General features: G+C 34.3%; 3 protein-coding genes across 3 annotated transcripts; 2 read left to right on the top strand and 1 right to left on the bottom strand.

Moving 5' to 3' along the window:
- Positions 1-184: 184 nt before the first annotated feature.
- Positions 185-1,341, bottom strand: LOC100242091 (putative germin-like protein 9-2). The gene has a single exon (XM_002278134.4). It carries the CDS (start codon positions 1,099-1,101, stop codon positions 475-477), a length of 627 nt encoding a protein of 208 aa, XP_002278170.1. The 5' UTR covers positions 1,102-1,341; the 3' UTR covers positions 185-474.
- Positions 1,342-9,812: 8,471 nt separating this feature from the next.
- Positions 9,813-11,300, top strand: LOC100247162 (exopolygalacturonase). The gene is made up of 4 exons (XM_059741266.1): positions 9,813-9,947; positions 10,034-10,342; positions 10,456-10,971; positions 11,073-11,300. The coding sequence occupies exons 1-4, from the start codon at positions 9,813-9,815 to the stop codon at positions 11,298-11,300; spliced, it is 1,188 nt and encodes a 395-aa protein (XP_059597249.1).
- An 8,662-nt stretch (positions 11,301-19,962) lies between these two features.
- On the top strand, positions 19,963-21,513 carry LOC100242022 (exopolygalacturonase). The gene is made up of 4 exons (XM_002282537.4): positions 19,963-20,160; positions 20,247-20,555; positions 20,669-21,184; positions 21,286-21,513. Exons 1-4 carry the CDS (start codon positions 20,026-20,028, stop codon positions 21,511-21,513), a joined length of 1,188 nt encoding a protein of 395 aa, XP_002282573.1. The 5' UTR covers positions 19,963-20,025.
- Positions 21,514-22,291: the final 778 nt, after the last annotated feature.

Genomic DNA, 22,291 nt, shown 5'->3' with positions numbered 1-22,291 from the left:
TACAATTATCACTCAGAAAAACTAATTTTTGGTCGGGATTGAAGGCTAATCCCAAATTACACACCTTGAGGGAAATTACAACTTCAATATTTTTCTCGGTTCTTGCCATATATTGCTGTTGTCTTTATCATTCTCAATTTTTCTTTAAGTCATTAGTACATTAGTTAATTCCCAACACACCAGATATCAATCTATGTATAGTTTTTCTTGGTTCTAGTAACCAAAAGATAAAATCTCAGATACGTGTACTCCAAGGAATTTTGCTTCATTTGACTGCATTTGCTTATCCAAACTTCATTAATGTCGAACAATTTACATTTAAGATTGTCCTTTGGAGCTTCAATTTGTATTTTCACAAGTCAATCCTCTTCCAAACATGGATGCCTATGTGAGAAACGACTTATTAAATGATGCAGACATTTTTTAAAAGATCATGCCAAAGAGCAAATGAACAATGATGGAATAGCTCTATTCTCAGGGCTTGGGTGCAAGACCAGCCTTAATTGCTTGAATGGTGGCAACGTCTGTTTTGAAGGACTTAGCCAAGATGTTGTCATCAATGCCGGTGGTGAACACACTGTTGGGCACTGAAACAGTTCCAGCGTTTGCACTGCCAAAGTTGGAAACAGCTAAAGCAGAATACTTTGAATCAACATTGTACTGGAAGTGAACGAGCCCCTTAGGAAACACGAACATATCACCTTCTTGAAGTGTCTGGGTATAGAGCTTGTTAGTTGTGTCAACGAACCCCACTTGAAGTGAACCAAAAATGAGGAACAGGAGCTCAGCAGAGCGAGGATGGGTGTGAGGGGGGTTGACTGAGCCAGCTGGGAATTGAAGCACAGCAGTAGAAACACTCTGGCCATTCAGAGCTGGGAATTCAGCCAAGCTTGCTTTCAAAACCTTGAAGCTTGTGGGTTCAGGTGCCCCGATCAGAACCCGCATATCAGTAAATGTGAAGAAGCTACCATCCACAGCCGATTGGTTGGCTGGTAGTATGAAGTCGGAGAGAATGTTTGGGTCTCCTGCCATTGCTATTTGGACAAGGGCAAATGACGCTACCACCAGTGAAAATAAAAGGCTGAAGGTCCTGGAGGCCATCTTAGAGTGCTTGAAATGTATGAGAGTGGCTTGTGGGGTATTTGTATGATACTTCAAACTGGAATGAAGTGCTTGGGCTTCTAGGAAGCATTATTTATAGAGTGGAGGACCAAGGAAAGGTGGTGAGGTTACTACTTGTCTGCAGGCCTGAATAACATGAGATGACAATCACAATGTCATTGTTTTGAGATTCAGCTTGGTTTTATCATTCAGGTCGACAGTGACAATGTATTTGGTATATCCAAAATGCCTAAGCTGTGTTGAAATATTTGCACTGATTGGACTAAAGCATATGCACAAGAAATCCCATTAATTCTCTAGAATGGAGACATCATTCAACTGGTAGTGAAAGAAAAAACCGAAATATGGCCATGCATGATATGAACCCCAACCTACAATATTATTCAAGTGTAATGGTAGCTCTGTTAGTGTTATCTGCAATGGGCCAATGGTTTCACTAAAAAGACAGATTGCAAATGTGAATGATATAGTTTCTTAAGGCCTAAATCATAGTTTTTACGGGAAAATTTTGGTGAGGTTACTCGAGTTCTTAGCTGGCTCTAAGCCTGCCCTAGGTTTCCCATACCTGACGGCACTTGGCAACCGGTTCCAGCTGTAGCATATCCGATGTTTATCCATGATTCTGGAGTGGTCAAAGGAGGGGTAACCGAGGCACAAGCCATCTAACCCCAGCTGGCCACCACCAGAAAATTGGCTTATTAGAAACACAGTTAAAATATCTCTGTCACGCCCCAAGACCCACTCCAAGGGCATGACGGCCATTTCATACTTCAAATCGAAGGCTTACAATGTAACTTGACCCAAATAATTATCTTGTAATCGGAAGTTACCAATTGCTAAATACCTGTTCAGAGTAGCGGAACAAAATCTAAAATCCTCAAAATTCAATTTCAAAAATAAAACATCTACTATCCAAAATCCATTGTCCAAATATTTGCAAACTTAAACAATTCAAGTACTAAAACAAATTTTAAAATCTCCAAAACTCAACTTTGAACTAACATAAATTTTAAAGGATCAATATTCAAATAGTTTCCAAATGCCAAAAGATCCAAATGAACATAACTAATAGTTAAACAAAATCCAATATAAAATCCTAAGTCAAATCCTGATGATGACCATTCCTCAGCCTAACCATCACTCCTCACCCGAACTAAGGGTACCTAAAAAGTAGTCAACAAATAGGAATGAGCTCACAGTCCAATAAGGAACATTAATACAGTCCATGAATCAAATATTTCAAATTCACTTGCAAAATAGGAGATATTGTAATCAATCATTTTCATAAACCTGTGAGTTAATTTTTATTTTTTTATTTTTTTTGCCAATACATTTAAAATTTCTAACTGTATGCATTTATTTTTTATTCAAACATTTTCATATCAAATTCAGTCAAAACATTCCAATAATTTATTTACTCTGGTCATCAAACATCAAAGGGTGCCCAGTTAGGTGAGACTTTTCAAATGGGTGGCTAGCCTCAAATTGTTCCTTTAAGGTAGACGAAACTAAACACTACTAGTACTAGTAACCTCTAACCAAACCCCTAGAGGCTGGGGTCCAAATCAATTACATTCCCCACCAAGAAATGTAAAGGTCAACTATTATATCCCGTTGACAAGGGCCAAAAAGTCATAAGTCAACTATTATATCCCGTTCACAAGGGTCAAACAAACTAGAGTCAAACACTTATTTCAATTATTCAAATTTGTAAAACATAATATCTCCACATTTCTCTGTTGTAAACAAAATATAAAGTTTTAACATACTCTTCATACAAAACATATTTGATCCATGTATAAAACGAATATTAATTCAAAATATTTCCAAAAGATGTATATAAAAATTTGCTTATAAAAAAATAATAACTGCATTAATTTCTCTTACCTCAAAAGAAGTCATTGAAAACTCGGGAGAAAAATAATCCTGGAAAATCTACTCTTCACCTAATATAACATAAGAGAAATAACTATTACTATTTATCTTTCATTTAACTAAGTTATTCCTTATTTAAATAAAATTAATAAATTCCTAATTTGTTTCTAATAACACATTACTAATTTAATTAAATTGTAATTTTATTTCATTATAAAAATTCTATATATATATTTTTTTTATTAAACCTCTCATTCTATTTATTAATATAAACCATTATTACTATTATCTTATTTATTAATTTAAAACTAAATACTATTATTTTATTAATTATCAAATTCAATAGCCACCCAAACCATTACCCACTTGTCTCGGTACACACATAACCAATAAAGCAAAGCAAGTACTTCTCATTGTTATCATCATTATTATGATGATTCATTATTTATTTTTATACATATTTTGTTTTTTTTTCATTTTAAATTTATTTATTTATTTTTCTATTCCATTGAATTTTTTTGAAATTTTCCTATCTTCATCAATAAATCAACCTATACTTGCAAATTTTCAAACATTTTGATCTAAAAGTTAAATAAACAAACCTTAACCTAGATTTGGATTTTCCAAAAAAATATCTAATGTGTTTGAAATTAACTAAGGAATTTAAAATATTAATTTAGGGGTTAGAATCTTACTTATAGAGATCTGTTCTTCAAACCTTGAAATCCGACTCCAATCTTACGTTCTCAGGAATTCTTTGCGAATAGGAACGCGATTCAGAAAAGAACGGGAAGAACAAAATTCTAATTTATACCTTGGGTATTATTCGTAAAATTACCTTTTCACCCTTCTTCCATTTTATTAAAATAAATAAATAAATAAATAATTTAATATTATTAATATTTTCCTAAATTGCCCCTAAAAAAAAAACTTGGGCATTACATCCTCCCCTCCTTAACAAAAGTTTAGTTCTCTAAACTTGACATACCTGAGTCTTGAAATAATTGAGAATGCTTTTCTCTCATCTCTTCTTCTAACTCCCAAGTGGCCTCTCGGATACTATGATTGCTCCATTGGACCTTTACCAACTTGACAACAACATGTCGTAGTACCTTATCCATCACATCCACAATTTGAACAGGTACCTCTTCATAGGTCAAGTCCTCAGAAATTTGAATAGGCTCCAACTCCACAACATGAGAGGGATCATAAATATATTTCCTCAAGGTTGAAACATGGAATACATTATGAATCTTAAATAGACTTGGGGGTAAGGCCACTTTATAAGCCAAAGTGCCTATTCTTTCTAATACCTCAAATGGTCCCACAAAACGAGGACTGAGTTTCCTTTTTCTTCCAAATCTCATTATAGACTTCATAGGTGAAACTTTCAAGAAAACATGATCACTCACCTCAAACTTCAAATCTCGTCTGCGATTATCAGCATAACTCTTCTATCTACTTTGTGCTGCTTTCAATCTTTCCTTAATTAAAGAGACCTTTTCAACAGTCAACTGCACAAGTTCAGGCCCCAAAAGTTTCTTCTCTCCAATATCATCCCAACAAACAGGAGATTGACATCTCCTACCATACAACGCCTCAAAAGGTACCATCACAATGCTAGCTTGAAACCTATTATTATAGGCAAACTCCATTGAAGGGAAATAATCATCCCTATTAGGAAAATTAGGCTAATCTAACCTATGGTAATCACCCTAGAGGGGGGGGGGGGTGAATAGGGTGATGGTCTCTTTTTGCAAATTTAAACTATGTGAATGTAAGAGACAATTATATGCAAGTATATAATAAGCAATATAAAGACAATTGTATATAAATTAAAGAGTAGGGAAGAGAGAATGCAAACACAAGAGTTTATAGTGGTTCGACGCAACCCAACCTACATCCACTTTCCTCTAGCTTCAATCCCAAGCTTGAGGTTCCACTAATTTAAGGCTTTCAAACTAAGCCTTCAAGTAATACAATTGGATTATGGTTCCAATTCACCCTCTTGGAGTTTTGGCTCCAAGCACCCTTTACACTTCTCAAGAGATACCACACTCTTGAGAAACTTCCTCTCAAAGGTTTACAAATGAATGATCTCACAAAATCCTAATACAAAGATTTTAAGCTCAAATGATATAAGAAAACTAAGATTGAAAGGTGCACTAAGGATATGCAAGTTTTAGAACAATGGTGCACTAAAAAACACTCTTCCAAAGCTCAAATATTTTCAAGAATGGTTTGGGAAGGTTAATCTTTTGAAACAATGAAGATTAGAGCCTTTTTATAGAAGAGAAAAGTCAAACTAGCTATTTGGGGGTTTGACTGGTCGATCTAGGGGTCGACCGGTTGACTAGCAGTTAGCATTAAATGCTTGGCAACTGACCGTTGGGCCTCAACCGGACCTCGACCGGGAAGAGAATCACCTCGACCGGGAAGAGAAAGTCACTGGGAGAGAGAGAAAATTTTTTGCCTCCCTCAACCGGTCCTCGACCGGATGAGCACAACCGATCGACCGGTTCCTCAACCGGTTAAGCCATTTTCTGGCTCAACACCCAACTTTTTCAACTTAAAAACCTTTTAAAGCAAGTTTGAAAAATATTTAACACAAAGTTTTAGTTGAAAAGATGAAATCATCCAATTCTTAAGATATTTAAAACAAAATAACTATTGGATGATTTTGGTGCATAAGTAAAGAATGTAATGCATGAAAATCCTAGTGCACCAACAACCTTACAAAGAGATCTTATGAAGCTTGGGTCTTGAAAAGCACTGCTCTTTGAGGTGGCCTTCTTCTTCATGATTTCTCATTAGCTTAATTTGTCTTTGTGATTGCCACTTTGGAAATCGTCTTGCCTAATCACACTTGAAATATAATCATTAGTTCTAAACCTTGTTTTGTTATCATCAAAATCAAGATTAACCAAAGCTTGGTTTCACAATCCCAATTACCTTTTAGGTCCAAAGCACAAGCTCTCAACAAATCTTCCAAGACCTAAATTACCCTCTCTGATTGACCATCAGTTTACGGATGAAAAGCAGTACTAAAACTCAACTTAATACCTAATGCTTTCTATAAACTATGCCAAAATCTGGAAGTGAAACGAGGATCTCTGTCAGATACTATAAAAACAGGTACACCATGCATTCTCACAATCTTCTTAATATAAAGAGAAACCAAACGATCCATAGAAAAATTAACTTTCATAGGCAGAAAATGAGTAGACTTTGTCAATCGATCAACAATCACCCAAATTGCATTATTGCCCCCTAAGGTCCTTGGTAACCCAGTCACAAAATCCATAGTAATATGTTCTCATTTCCACTCATGAATAGAAAGTGGTTGCAAAAACCCTACTGGTCGTTAATGCTCAGCTTTCACTTATTGACACACCAAACACTGAGCCACAAATTGCGCAATATCTCGCTTCATACCTGACCACCAATAATTCTACCTCAAATCTTTGTACATCTTTGTCTCTCCTGGGTGGATCGCAAGTCTAGAACAATGAGCTTCCTCCAAAAGCTCTCTCCTTAAGTCTTCATTATTTGGGACACAAAGTCTAGTCCTAAACCTCAAAATCCCATCATCTGATAAAACAAAGTCAGGCTTACTGCCATTTTTAGCCTCTTCCATAAGTTGCACTAAATTCAAATAATTCTTTTATAGGGCCTTAATTCTCTCAACTAAGTCTGGTTGCACTCTAAAGTTCGCCACAAGAGCTCCCGAGTCCAAAACTCTCATATGGACTTGCAAACTCCTCAAATCTCCCAATAATTGTTTCTAACAACCTCTAATAGCTGCTAAGAAACCAATAGATTTCCTGCTTAAGGCATCAACCACAACATTCGCTTTCCCTGGGTGATATTGAATAATGCAGTCATAGTCTTTAAGTAGTTCAATCCACCTCATCTGTCTCATGTTCAACTCCTTTTGGGAAAATAAATACTTCAAGCTCTTATGATTTGTGAATATCTCACAAGTTTCACCAAAAAGAAATTGTCTCCAGATTTTAAGTGCAAAAACTACTGCAATTAACTCCAAATCATGTGTAGGATAATTTCATTCATAAGGCTTCAACTTCCTAGAAGCATAAGTTACAACTTTCCCATGTTGCATAAGAACACAACCCAAACCCTGATGAGAGGCATCACTATACACCACAAACCCTCCTGAGCCTGAAAGGATAGTCAAAATAGGGGTTGTCACTAATCTGTTCTTTAACTCTTGGAAACCACGTTCACAATCATTAGATCACTCAAACTTAACCCCTTTATGAGACAACCGGGTTGAGGTAGGGCGATCTTAGAGAACCCCTCAATAAACCGCCTATAATAACCAACCAGTCCTAAGAAACTTCAAATCTCGGTCACAGTATTAGGTCTCCTCCAATTTGACACAGCATCTACCTTTCCAGGGTCAACAGAGATGCCATCCTTGGTCACCACATGCCCAAGGAAAGAGACTTTATCTAACCAGAACTCACACTTCTTTAGTTTAGCATACAATTTCTTATCTCTGAGAGTCTGTAATACAATACTCAAATGGCGCTCATGCTCCTCCCTACTCTTTGAGTACACCAAAATATCATCTATAAAAACCACCACAAACTAATCTAGATAGGGCTTGAATACCCTATTCATTAAGTCCATAAAAGCAGCAAGTGCGTTAGTCAAACCAAAAGGCATAACCAAAAACTCATAATGCCCATATCTAGTTCGAAAAGTAGTCTTGGGTACATCTTCACTTATAACCCTTAACTGATGATAACCAGACCGAAGATCAATTTTAGAGAACACACATGCACCCTAAAGTTGATCAAACAAATCATCAATCCGAGGAAGGGGATACTTGTTCCTCACTGTCACCTTATTCAACTCTCTATAATTAATGCAGAGTCTCATAGATCCATCCTTCTTCTTTACAAATAAAGCAAGAGCTCCCCAAGGTGAAACACTAGGCCTAATGAAGCCCTTATCTAACAACTCCTGAAGTTGAATCTTCAACTCCTTAAGCTCCATAGGTGCCATCCTATAAGGGGCCTTAGAGATAGGAGTTGTCTCTGGTGCCAAATCAATGGTGAACTCCACTTCCCTCTCTGGTGGCAAGCCAAGTAGATCATCTGGAAGGACATCAGGATAGTCCCTTACAATTAATATCCAAAATTAAGCTATGATAAATATGTTCAAAGAAATTAATCTTAAATCATACATGTGTGATTGAATAAATAATTTAGTCGATATTCAAAGTTTGATTATGTTGTTGCAGACATTAAGAGTTTTTCAACCAAACTTACATGAAATGAAACCAAAGAAAATCTTAACAATGAAAATAACCAAAACAAGCATTCATTAACCAAAACAATCATAGAGTGGTCACATATGATCAAGGAAATATAGGAAGATATGATTTTATTTCATCAAACAATGAAGGAATATGTCAAACCTCATATTGTTGAAGAGGACACAAAAGAGGGCACAATAAAAGGAGAAGATACAAGTAATCTCAAATTCAATGCTATAATTATAAAAAAAAAAATTGTCATTTTGTATATGAATTTAGAAGTGTTGCTAACAATATGGAAAGAAAAACCAATTATGTTGGAAAAAAAAATCAAGGACCTACTTTATTGTTGGCATATAAAATATGAAGTGAGGAGAAAAATACATAATATCCTCACATCCATGCATTGCTATAGGTGGTTTTAGAACTATTTTCTTAGAACTTAATGAATATGGGAAAGTAGTCATGCAACTTTTGAAGATGTGTCCAAAGTTTTTGTGAAGGACAAAGGTGGGATCTTAGTTTATTTGAAAAATAGGGGACGTCAATTTATTCCAAATATCTATCATAACCCAAACATGAAAAACATACAATATATTGAGTTTGGATCAACTTTGGAAAAGAGCGATGAGATTCATAGGAAAAATCGAAGTCTCCCAATAGGATATCATTATGACAAGAAAAAGATTATTCTTACTAAACAATCAAAATTATGTTGTATTTAAAATTCCTAACATTTGCTGTCAATGATCCCTCTTGGATATGCCACTTAAGATATTGGCATCTTAAATTAGGCGAATTGAAATTGTTAAGTGAGAAAAAAATGATTCAAGGATTGTCTTTCTACAGATCACTCAGTGAAGGATGCTCACTTCAACCACATGCCCAGAAAAGTTTTCCAAAGCCTAGAGCTAAAGGTTTGGTAACCAAACAAAGTTGTAATTAATGGTCTGGAGCTCTCTAGAATTATTAGAAATTTTTTTAGAAAATAAGGGCAAAAATAAAAAATGTACCAAAGAAAAATTATATCATCTCTCTCAAAAAAATAATTGGCGGTTATCAAATTACGTGGTGCAAATCCAAGTTGTAATTGGCATGTAAGCAGTGCACTAAAACGGGAGAGATGGATATATACCATTACAAAGTACTAATGGAGCAACCTTCTCAATCTTTACAATTACTTGTAAGCTGCTCATAAGATTTCCTCTATAATTAGGAAATCTTCTTTGCACTTAAATCTTTTTACTTAGTCATGGATTAAGAGGTTGTGTTTGGTTAAAAAAAAGAAAAAAAAAAAGAACTGCATAAACAATTTAGAGTAATATGAGGCTAATAATAGGAGGAGAGTTAAACCAAACATCACAAACTAATTGAAACTATAAAGCTTGATTAGCTAACAATTGGTTAATGGTTTTATTGGGGTTGTGATTCTCCAATTGCACTATAAAATGGCTTCAAAAGAATAAGGTTTCACGAATATTGTTGCTTACAAGTTTTACCAAACAAAGTAGAAGAGAGGGACAAGGAAAAGATGGGCCTGAAATTGAATATCGCAACAACCTCTCTTCTGCTATTGCTAGCATCTGCTGCAGAAGTGTCTGGTGATATCATTTTTGATGTTACCAAATATGGTGCCAGGACTGATGGAAACTCCGATATCAGCCAGGTGAGGACGATGCAATTATAATATAGTAAGACATGTGTTAAACTTGAATTTATACTAAATGGGTTCTATATTGAATGTTTTCTTAGGCCTTACTTAAAGCTTGGGGAGACGCTTGTTCATCGCCTGTGGCAAGTACAGTTATGATTCCAGATGGGACATATGCGCTGGGGCAAATAATCATCGCAGGCCCTTGCAAGGCTCCTATTAATTTCGTTGTCCAAGGCACTGTGATGGCCCCGGTGGATACCAGCAGGTTCAGGGCTGAAGCTGGTTGGATTACGTTTCAACAAATCGACCAGTTCACATTGTCTGGTGATGGAGTTTTTGATGGTCAAGGAAAAATTGTATGGGGCACAAAATGCCTCAGTTCTGCATATTGCAACCAACTTCCCATTGTAAGTTCCTGTATATGTATGCTTATGTAATTCTTTCCGTTTGTGTGCATAATGAGAACACTAACACTATAAGCTTTGGTGTCTCTTTTTTTTACTTGAAATATCTATAACAGAATCTGAGGTTCAACTTCATCACCAATAGCATGGTCAAGGACATAACTTCAAGAGACAGCAAGCAGTTTCATATTAATCTTTTGGGGTGCAAGAATTTAACTTTCTACAACATTGTAATCAGTGCACCACAAGAGAGCCTTAACACAGATGGAATTCACATTGGACGTTCCTCGGGGATCAATATCACCGATTCAACCATAGAAACCGGAGATGATTGTGTCTCAATTGGTGACGGCAGTGAGCAAATTAATATCCAAAGAGTAACCTGCGGACCTGGCCATGGCATCAGCGTGGGAAGTCTAGGAAAGTACCCCAATGAAGAACCTGTGGTTGGCATTAGTGTCAAGAACTGCACCCTCACCAACACCCAGAATGGCGTGAGAGTGAAGACATGGCCTGCTTCCCATCAAGGCACTGCCTCTGAAATGCATTTTGAAGATATTGTCATGAATAATGTTGGCAATCCCATAATCATAGATCAAGAGTACTGCCCCCATAACCAATGCAACTTGAAGGTACTTTTGAAGGAAATGAAAAATGGCATTTTTATTACTTATTTTCCCTCTTTTTCCCTTCACTTCCATCGGCCCGGAACTTAACTTACCGTTGCTTTCAGAGTCCATCACGCATTAAGATCAGCAATGTTAGCTTCAGAAATATCCGGGGCACCACCTCAACTCAGGTTGCTGTCAAGCTTATTTGCAGCCAGGGAGTACCATGCCAAGACGTCGAGCTTGGTGACATCAACTTGGAATACAATGGAAACGATGGCCCTGCCATGTCACAATGCAAAAACATTAAGCCAAATGTACTAGGCGCGCAACTGCCAAGGATTTGTGCATAAGCTGCTCAAATCTTCTTTCAAAGTCTGAACAAATTGTATTGCATGCTTCTACTTATATATAGCTACCTCCTCATCCTTGCGCGTCTGCTAGTTTATTGGTGCACAACCATCTTCAGATTGTACAAGTAAAACAGAATGAACAAACGTTAAAACAATACTTGTTTTAATTTATATTATCCAAGGTATCTGCACATTGATCCCATAAGGGAAAAAAAATGTACGTCTTCATCATTTAATCAGTGGTTTCTAACATAGTCATCTATGTATCTTATTCTGAAAAGAGAACAACTCACTTCACATTTCGAGACCCTTAATTTTGTTCTCTAGTATCACAATACATACATACTCTATTTGGAAGTGTTTTCAAAAATTGGAAATTTCAATTTCTATTATTGGACTAAGAACTCCAAATCATTTTCCTAGTCAATTTCTCATCTAATTAAAATTGAAATGGTAATTGGTTTTATCCTCAATTCACCATTCCCTCTCCACCTTTCCCACCATCCATAAGAAAAAGATGACAAGTAGGATGTATTTGTTACCGTCCTTCAATTGAACAAACATAATTAATTACAACAATTGGAGTATGAAGATGAATACTTTACTTAGTTGGCAAGATGTGCAGAAGTTGTAGAGGACGGCCATAAAAAAGTAGCCATGAGATGAAAGAAAAAGGTATGAGAAATCTCAAATTCAACATTATAATAGTAAAAAATTTGCTCATTATGTGTATGAAATAAAAATACTACTGATAATATGGAAAGAAAAGTCAATTCTGTTGAAAAAAAACAAGTCAAGAAGAACATATTTCATTGTTGGCATATAAAATATAAAGGAAAATGAAGAAAGATGCATGGTATCCTCTCATTGGTGCAAGCAATCATATATGTGGCTTCAAAAATATTTTCTTAATTAGAACTTGATGAATCGCCAAAAGTGATCATTATCTTACTTTTAGATGTATCTAAAATTTTTATAAAAGGCAAAGGTAAAATCTTAATTAATTCAAAAAATGAAAGATGTCAATTTATTTCCAATGGTTATTATGTGTCTATCGTGAAAAACAATACATTAAATTTGGATTAATTTTTTAAAAAGAGCTATTATATTCAAATTTTCTCAACAAAATATCAATATGTCAACTTCATGGCAAATGTGCTAATGACAAGAAATAGAATGTTTTTGTAATTAAAACCTCTAACATTTTGCGCCAATGTTCTATCTTAGATTTGCAACTTAAAATATCGATAACTTAATTTAAGAGGATTGAAATTGTTGAGTAAGAAAAAAATGGTATAAGGATTGTCATCTATGAATCATTCAAATCAATTATATATGTGAAAGATACTTATTTGGAAAATAAGCCTAGGAAAATTTTCCATCGGCTAGAACTCAAGGTTTGGTAACCACTCGAGGTTGTAATGATATGGAGCTCTAAAGTTAATGAAGATATTGAGAAAATGTGTGGAAAAGTATAAAATGTACATAAAAGAAATTATATAAAAATGAAAAAGGATGGGAGTGCATGGTTATGTCATGGGAGAGTGAAAAAAATATATAATAATAAAAAGAAGAAGAAGAAGAAGAATGTAAAGAATGCATTGTACCACATGGGATGGTTGTAGTCCTAAAACTTCTTAGAAAGGTGACATAATAAAGATAATATAATATTATAATAATAATGGTAAGAAAATATATTTGTTTAAATAAAAAGAATAAGTTTTGGAGAAATTCATTTTAAACGAATTAGTAAAAGTAGCAAATTCGAAGAAACAAACTTTGGAACAAGAATTTTACATAAATTGGAAATTAAAAATAATAATCAAATTGAAACATTAATAATAATAATAATATGATCATCAAATTTAAAATTTTAGTTATATATATATATATATATCCTTTTTTATATATTATTTTGAAATATGTAAAATGTTATTTTTGTTTTTGTACATAAATCAAATACATTTTATATGAAAATATATTTAATATTTTTTTATAATAGAAAAATATGAAGATATTATGTTTTTTGTAAGTTTGAATAAATGAAACAAAAGTATTAATTCAACTATAATTTGTCAGACCTTAGTCAACGAGTTATTATTGACCTTTACATTCCTTGATTGGGAATGTAATTGCTTTGAAACTCAGTCTCTAAAGGTTTGTGACCACAAATCTCTATTGTAAATAAAATACTAAAAGCTAAATACATGATAACTCTAGTTAAGAAAAACCAGAGATAAGAGTTACCACAGCTTTATAGTATTCTAGGTGGTTGTCGTTTGAAATAAACTCTAATATGTTTATTCGTTTTTAGATTCAAATAATTAATTATTTGCTGAAGGTAAAAAAAAATACCTAATTCAAATAAATCAAAATTAAATATGAAAAAAAAAATCCTAAATAAACCTATTTAGATTACAAAATAATTATTGATTTTTAATTCAATTAATCAAGAGTGGGGATCCATAATCCAACTTCGAGCATAAACCTTCAAGCGAAACATAGGTATATGATTTAATAGTCTTAGGGTAATCAAAATGTATGGTCTAACGAGATCAACCTGAGTTCCACACCTCAGAGTTGATCCGTGATTACTACTCAAAAAGTGCTATTTGATAGCTTGTAATTAACTCTTTTAAACACTTTTGAGTAGTAATTATTGCCCTTTAACCCAATTAACATATTAAGGACCTTTGCAATCACTTCTAATCACTTTGTGTAAGTTTTGGTGTTTTTGTTAGTAATTTGATCACCAAAGCAACCCAAGGTGGAGGAGAGTTATTTGGAATCCATGGTAAAGCAATGGAAAGCTCAGGAACATGAAGAATCAGAGCTTTGAAGCCTTAAAGTCCTTTGCCATAACCAATCCGGATTGCAAGGAGGAGAAGTAAAGAGAGAATCCACCTTGAAGCATTCTTGATGACAGTCATTTCAGCCACTTTTGGAGTACTTCCTAAAGTCCAATTTATGCATGCTTTATGTCGTTTCGAAGATCGGGAAGTCAACAATCCAATGCTTCAAACGGTTCACAAATCAGAGTTGAAATGAAGAAGTTAGAGCCAATGGAAGTAGATCACTCCAAGCTGAAGGCCAATTTCGCAGGGCTGCGAAATCAGCCTTCGGCTGCGAAATGATTTCGCAGCCATTTTGTGCGCCTGCGAAATTCTCCTGAGTGCTTCCAGATATTTGCGGCCAACGTTTTTTGATATTTTGCTTTAGATATTTGTTGTCTAAATCCCAATTCTCTCCTTGTAATCCACCAATTAGATGATTCCTTAGTTGTTAAGCAAGGATACAGGGGTAAACAACCTGTTATATATTGTTTTGTAATTTTCATTTTAAGGTCGTCGGGGAACTTTCCCCAGGGGGACCAACTTATGTAAATTTTACACTTAGCTAAATACAGAGTATCTTTTGCTTTCTTTTTCTCTCTACTATTTTCTATTTTCTTAGTAGCCAAACATCCTTGGAGGATGAAATCCCCAAGGATGAGAGGCTAAAACCTTTTAGTTTCTTGAAGTAATGGATGCCATGTGAAGCTCCCGTGTTAGGATGGAGATTTCCAAGCCATGAATGTAAGTAGCTGAGCGTCATAAATGTTTTCATTCAAAGTAAAGCTTTTAATCCCTCTGACTTGCTTTGAATGGCCAATACTTGATAACCTTTTGGTCTCAGTGGATTCTTATTGTTAGATCCACTGACGTTCATTAGTTATCTCCTACGAGCCATTGTATTGCAAGTCGAGGAGATGACCTATATCATTAAAAGAGCATTTATGAGGTTCAGCTACCCTTTTTGTAAGTTTTGAAGGACTAAAACTCAGTTGTTAAACATATACCGGTTCGGGAAGTAAGCATCACCTTAGTTGCTTCCCCAACTCGAGGTGAAAAGTTCCAAAATCTCCATTTTTACACAGTGAGTTAAGCATGGCTATCCAAAGCTTTGAGAAACTTATTTTTCCATCTTTTAACCTATTTGCATGTTAGTTTAGTTTACAACACCTTCATCTTTTTATGTTTTCATCTTAACCTAATTTTTATTAAGAAAAGTTCACTCCATCCTCCGAACTTCATCAGTTAAAGTAAAAACCCTTCCCAGTGTTCGATCCTAGAGCCACTATGCTATAGTAGCTTTGCTACTTTAGTGTAAGGACGTTAGGTATAAATTTTGTTGATACCCTTACATGCCAAGCTACCAAGAGTCGGGTTATCAATCCGTATCCTAACTTTTAATATTTTATTCCATTGAATTACCTAATAGATGAATGAAAATGAAATCTAGGTTTTAACTCTAAGATTTTTAGGCTTTTACCACTTTGTGTAGATTTGTGTTAGGGTAGATAACAATGACAAAACCTTTCATAACTAGGGATTAAGAATTATCAAAAATCCCTAGTATTAAGGAATATAAGATTATACCATTTCCTAAGTCAAACTAACTTTAGAAAGTATTTTGATCTCTATACTAGTGTCCTAACCTTTCATTTATTTCATTATTAATCTCATTTCATTCGTTGTTTCCCTTTAGATCTAACCCTAGGTTTTCATGTTTCATCCCAAGATGGCTTTTTAGCCTCTTATGGGCATGTTCTTACATAGGTCATAAAAGAATAAGAAATAACCATTCTTGATTTCAAAGAAATTAAAAAAATAATTTATTCAATAATAAAGAGATAAAGAATGCCTAAAAATGACTAAAAATAATAAAAATATGATTTCTTATCGTGTGGGACCACTTAGGGCGGATGGAGTGCCCAAGATGCAACACCAAAGGTGGAGGTAAAACATCTAAGTGGTAGTGGGTGAATTCAAAATTGGGGTCATTTCGAAATAATTTCGAAATGGTCCTACAACTCAGTGCAGTTGTCTTCATATTGCCATAACTTCTTTGTTTTAACTTCGATTTGCTCACCGTTTGATGCGTTGGACTCTTGAATTCCTAAGCTTTAAAAAATATATATCATGCCTAAAAATGACATTGGAAAGTACTCCAAATTTTACCTCAAAGTCAAAATATATGCTATGGCTAGATTTTGAGTTCCAAATTTCCATGTGAACTTGATTACATTTGCTTCAAAACCTCCTCCATTATTGTTGCTTGCCCTCTATCTCAATCCATAACATTCATTATTAGTATTTCATGCCTATGAGTTGCTCATCATGTCCTCGCTTAGACTCTTCATGATTCACAAGTTTGAGTCTCTCAGTTATGCATGTTTAACCCCTTCTACATCCTTGGTTGATAATGATTATTGCACTTATCATTTTTTTCATCTCTTAAACCTATGATTAGGCTCAAAATAGAAATTAGATCCATAATTAGGGTTTTAGCATTGATTTCAGTTAAGTTGGATGATTTGAACTTTTTATATTGCATAAATCATATAATATATGTGCTATTGGAACACATATTTTTGGCACCAATCACCCACCTATATATGATTTTTATGACAATGTTGGTACAATGCACTTGTGCTCTAACCCATTATCTCACTCTCACATGAAGCATGTGGGCATCGATTTTCATTTCATTCGTGATCAATATCAAAATGGTGCTTTCATGTTGCTCATGTGTCGTCAAAAGATTAACTATCAGATGTTTTGACAAAACCACTATAATGTCATCACTTTCTTTCTCTCAAGACCAAAATTGGAATCTCCTATTGGAGCTCCATTTTGAGGGAACATGTTAATGAAAGTTAATGTTTATCTTTAATTTAAATATTAGTCTTTATCTATTATCAATTAACTTAGAATAGAAGATAATGATTATTAGTTTGAATTAAAGTAGAAAATAGACATGTTCTCTTAATTTTAGATAGCCGAGGTTTATCCCTTCTAACATTATTTGTATAGAAATATTCATCAATCATCAACAAGGAAGGAATGTCGTATTTTCTCAATCTTCTTCTTTTACTATAGATATCACATCTTTTTGCATATTTTTTTGTTAATTCAATACATGTGTGCATGTTTGCTTTAATTACTTATTTTTTATAAATCTCTTCATTAATATCCTATTTTTTATCTCTTCACTAATAACTTGTTTTGATCTCTTTCAAAACTTACATAATATTCAATTTGGTAGCATTATTTTTAGATAATACAACATTAATTTAAAAAATACATAATGGAATTAAATTTTAAGATTATAAATCGATGTTTAAGATTATAGATTGATGTCCAACTAGTCGTACACATGATCAATTGTGCAAACTTTTGAACACTCGAGGGTTACACATATGACCAAAATCAATAAGTAATTGTAAGAAACAAAAATTCATATTTCTTGTAGGGATATAAACTGAATTTTGTGATGAAGATATTTGATGGATAAATAGGCTTTTATTTCAGGGGTGGAAGCCTACGATGGGTCATTAAAATTCACTTTGGGGGAATTAATTAAAAATCTGGAGATTGTGGGGGATTTCCCACCACATGTCCTTTTCAGAAGTCTTCCTGGCTCCAATGAAGGTAGACAGACTTGACTCTGGTTGGCTCGACACCAGCAGAGAGGTCCATCAAGGTTACCAGCGAGTGAATAGAATTTCTCTCTCTATTTGAAGTTGTCGGGGCTACATGATGACAGTTGGAAAATTAACTCATCCCCATCGTGAAATGTCGTACGTTTTTCATGTTTGGGTTATGATAGATATTTGGAATAAATTGATGTCCCCTATTTTTCAAAAAAACTAAGATCTCACCTTTGCCCTTCACAAAAATTTTGGACACATCTTCAAAAGTTGCATGACTACTTTCCCATATTCATTAAGTTCTAAGAAAATAGTTCTAAAACCACCTATAGCAATGCATGGATGTGAGAATATTATGTATTTTTCTCCTCACTTCATATTTTATATGCCAACAATAAAGTAGGTCCTTGATCTTTTTCCAACATCATTGGTTTTTCTTTCCATTCTGTTAGCAACACTTCTAAATTCATATACATAATGACAATTTTTTTTTCAATTATAGGATTGAATTTGAGATTACTTGTATCTTCTCCTTTTATTGTTTCTTCATTTGTGCCCTCTTTTGTGTCCTCTTCAACAATATGAGGTTTGACATATTCCTTTATTGTTTGATGAAATAAAATCATATCTTCCTATATTTCCTTGATCATATGTTATGACTCTATGATTGTTTTGGTTATTTTCATTGTTAAGATTTTCTTTGGTTTCATTTCATGTAAGTTTGATTGAAAAACTCTTAATGTCTACAACAACATAATCAAACTTTGAATATAGGCTAAATTATTTATTCAATCACACATGTATGATTTAAGATTAATTTCTTTGAACATATTTATCATAGCTTAATTTTGGATATTAATTGTAATATTATATGTAAATAATTTATTGGATATGAGAATTACTTTTATAAACAGTTGAGTGGATTCAATTTTCTATATTAATTTATCGAGAATAAAATTTACTTATTATCATGTGGTTTAATAGGCATGCGATAGAATTAACTCTTTAAACAAATTAACGTAATAATATATTATTTTAACATAAATAATTTTTTGATGGTAGAAATATTGAAAAAAATATCAATAAAGACTTGATAAATAAAAAATAGTAGTCAACGTAAAATTATATTGACTCATAAAATTAGGTCAATATATATACATATTGACGATAATAAGAAGATGCACATCAACAATGTAACATCAATGTTAACCTACATTGACAACTTTGGAACATTAATATATGACCATGGAGATAGCAAGTGCTCATGACAAGAATTAGAATATTTTCATAATATAAAAAAACCCTAAGATTTTGGGACAATGTTCCCTCTTAGATTTACCACTTAAGATATAGATATCTTAATTTATGAGGGTTGAAATTGTTGAGCAATAAAAAAATGGTATAAGAATTTCCCTCTATAGATCAATTCAGCTCCTTTATATATGTGAAGGACGCTTACTTGGAAAACAAGCCCAAGAAAGTTTTCCAAAGCCTAGAACTCAAGGTTTGGTAACCACTCTAGGTTGTAATGATTTAAATCTTTAAAGTTATTGAAGAAATTGAGAAAATGTGGGGGAAAATACCAAACTTATAAAATTGTGTGGTATAATCCAGGTTTTAAATGGCATGTATACCTAAACATTGTTTTTTTTATATATAAGTAAAAACAATTGTATTAAGAAAGCTTGAAGTACATCTGAAAGTATACACGAAGTATACAAGGCAACAAGGCCAAAGGGAGAAGAAAAAAGCAAAAAAATACCTTACTTACAATTCAACCAATCAATGAAATCGAAAATGGACCATGAATTCGAAAATGTATACCTAAACATTGTTTTTACTTGGAGCAAGCTTTTCAAAGGCCCCCTTCACAACTATATGTAAGCTGCTGATAAGATTTCCTCTATAATTAGGGAAAACCATGATATCAACTGTTCTTTGCACTTAAATATTTTTACCTAGCTAGTTGTTGAGTGGTTGGGATTAGTTAAAAACCAGAAAAAAGGATTTAGAGTATTAATGAGTTTCCCATGTAAAGTTTGAGAACGTGAAAGCTAATTAGAGGAGAAAATTAACCCAAAATTAACGTCGCAACCAAATTGAAACAATAAAGCCTAGCAATTGGTTAAAGGTTTTATTGGCAAACAGCTTCTCCAATCACACTATAAAATGGCTTGAGAAGAATGAGGTTTCACCATTGTCAATTTCTTACGAGTTTTACCAAACAAAGCGGAAGAGAGGGACAAGGAAAAGATGGGCCTGAAATTGAATATCGCAGCAACCTCTCTTCTGCTATTGCTAGCATCGGCTGCAGAAGTGTCTGGTGATATCATTTTTGATGTTACCAAATATGGTGCCAGGACTGATGGAAACTCCGATATCAGCCAGGTGAGGACGATGCAATTATAATATAGTAAGACATGTGTTAAACTTGAATTTATACTAAATGGGTTCTATATTGAATGTTTTCTTAGGCCTTACTTAAAGCTTGGGGAGACGCTTGTTCATCGCCTGTGGCAAGTACAGTTATGATTCCAGATGGGACATATGCGCTGGGGCAAATAATCATCGCAGGCCCTTGCAAGGCTCCTATTAATTTCGTTGTCCAAGGCACTGTGATGGCCCCGGTGGATACCAGCAGGTTCAGGGCTGAAGCTGGTTGGATTACGTTTCAACAAATCGACCAGTTCACATTGTCTGGTGATGGAGTTTTTGATGGTCAAGGAAAAACTGTATGGGGCACAAAATGCCTCAGTTCTTCATATTGCAACCAACTTCCCATTGTAAGTTCCTGTATATGTATGCTTATGTAATTCTTTCCGTTTGTGTGCATAATGAGAACACTAACACTATAAGCTTTGGTGTCTCTTTTTTTGACTTGAAATATCTTTAACAGAATCTGAGGTTCAACTTCATCACCAATAGCATGGTCAAGGACATAACTTCAAGAGACAGCAAGCAGTTTCATATTAATCTTTTGGGGTGCAAGAATTTAACTTTCTACAACGTTGTAATCAGTGCACCACAAGAGAGCCTTAACACAGATGGAATTCACATTGGACGTTCCTCGGGGATCAATATCACCGATTCAACCATAGAAACCGGAGATGATTGTGTCTCAATTGGTGACGGCAGTGAGCAAATTAATATCCAAAGAGTAACCTGCGGACCTGGCCATGGCATCAGCGTGGGAAGTCTAGGAAAGTACCCCAACGAAGAACCTGTGGTTGGCATTAGTGTCAAGAACTGCACCCTCACCAACACCCAGAATGGCGTGAGAGTGAAGACATGGCCTGCTTCCCATCAAGGCACTGCCTCTGAAATGCATTTTGAAGATATTGTCATGAATAATGTTGGCAATCCCATAATCATAGATCAAGAGTACTGCCCCCATAACCAATGCAACTTGAAGGTACTTTTGAAGGAAATGAAAAATGGCATTTTTATTACTTATTTTCCCTCTTTTTCCCTTCACTTCCATCGGTCCGGAACTTAACTTACCGTTGCTTTCAGAGTCCATCACGCATTAAGATCAGCAATGTTAGCTTCAGAAATATCCGGGGCACCACCTCAACTCAGGTTGCTGTCAAGCTTATTTGCAGCCAGGGAGAACCATGCCAAGACGTCGAACTTGGTGACATCAACTTGGAATACAATGGAAACGAAGGCCCTGCCATGTCACAGTGTAAAAACATTAAGCCAAATCTACTAGGCGTGCAACTGCCAAGGATTTGTTCATAAGCTGCTCAAATATTCTTTCAAAGTCTGAACAAATTGTACTGCATGCTTCTACTTTATATATAGCTACCTCCTCATCCTTGCGCGTCTGCTAGTTTATTGGTGCACAACCATCTTCAGATTGTACAAGTAAAACAGAATGAACAAACGTTAATACAATACTTGTTTTAATTTATATTATCCAAGGTATCTGCACATTGATCCCATAAGGGAAAAAAAATATACGTCTTCATCATTTAATCAGTGGTTTCTAACATAGGCATCCATGTATCTTATTCTGAAAAGAGAACAATTCACTTCACATTTCGAGACCCTTAATTTTGTTCTCTAGTATCACAGTACATACATACTCCATATACAAGCACATTCATTTGATTTTATGAGAAGTATTGATGATACATTTCAAGTGTTCCCAATTATTAAAAGGTTGTGCTTGGTGTGTAAAGATAATTTTGAAAGCTTCAGATAATATGCAAGTAGATGAGACCTTTAGCCATAACTTTTCTCTTTGGAATCAATTTTAGTGGGGCAAAATCAAGAATTTCAGGCTCTATTCAGAAGTATTTTCGAAAACAATTTGGAAAAATGCTTCTTGAAAATAGTTTAAAAAAAATGTTATGTATTGTTTTGTAGAATGAATAAATGTTTGTTTTTGAACCTAAATGTTATTCTTAAATTGTTTCTTATGTTTTAAAACATGTTTTATAAATAATTTTTACATTTATTGTCTTATTTTTAATCATACTTCATATTTATATAATTATTTTTGAAAATAATCCTT

The sequence above is a fragment of the Vitis vinifera genome, chromosome 12 (genome assembly GCF_030704535.1).
Source record: "Vitis vinifera cultivar Pinot Noir 40024 chromosome 12, ASM3070453v1".
In the NCBI taxonomy this organism is placed as follows: domain Eukaryota; kingdom Viridiplantae; phylum Streptophyta; class Magnoliopsida; order Vitales; family Vitaceae; genus Vitis; species Vitis vinifera.
This window is presented reverse-complemented; position numbering and strand designations above follow the sequence as displayed.

Bases quoted from the DNA above. Each gene is read 5' to 3' on its own strand.
- LOC100242022 (XM_002282537.4), top strand. From the start codon at position 20,026: ATGGGCCTGAAATTGAATATCGCAGCAACCTCTCTTCTGCTATTGCTA. The intron at 20,556-20,668 runs GTAAGTTCCTGT...TATCTTTAACAG, and splicing joins ATTGCAACCAACTTCCCATT to AATCTGAGGTTCAACTTCAT. The intron at 21,185-21,285 runs GTACTTTTGAAG...CGTTGCTTTCAG, and splicing joins ATAACCAATGCAACTTGAAG to AGTCCATCACGCATTAAGAT.
- LOC100242091 (XM_002278134.4), bottom strand. From the start codon at position 1,101: ATGGCCTCCAGGACCTTCAGCCTTTTATTTTCACTGGTGGTAGCGTCA.
- LOC100247162 (XM_059741266.1), top strand. From the start codon at position 9,813: ATGGGCCTGAAATTGAATATCGCAACAACCTCTCTTCTGCTATTGCTA. The intron at 10,343-10,455 runs GTAAGTTCCTGT...TATCTATAACAG, and splicing joins ATTGCAACCAACTTCCCATT to AATCTGAGGTTCAACTTCAT. The intron at 10,972-11,072 runs GTACTTTTGAAG...CGTTGCTTTCAG, and splicing joins ATAACCAATGCAACTTGAAG to AGTCCATCACGCATTAAGAT.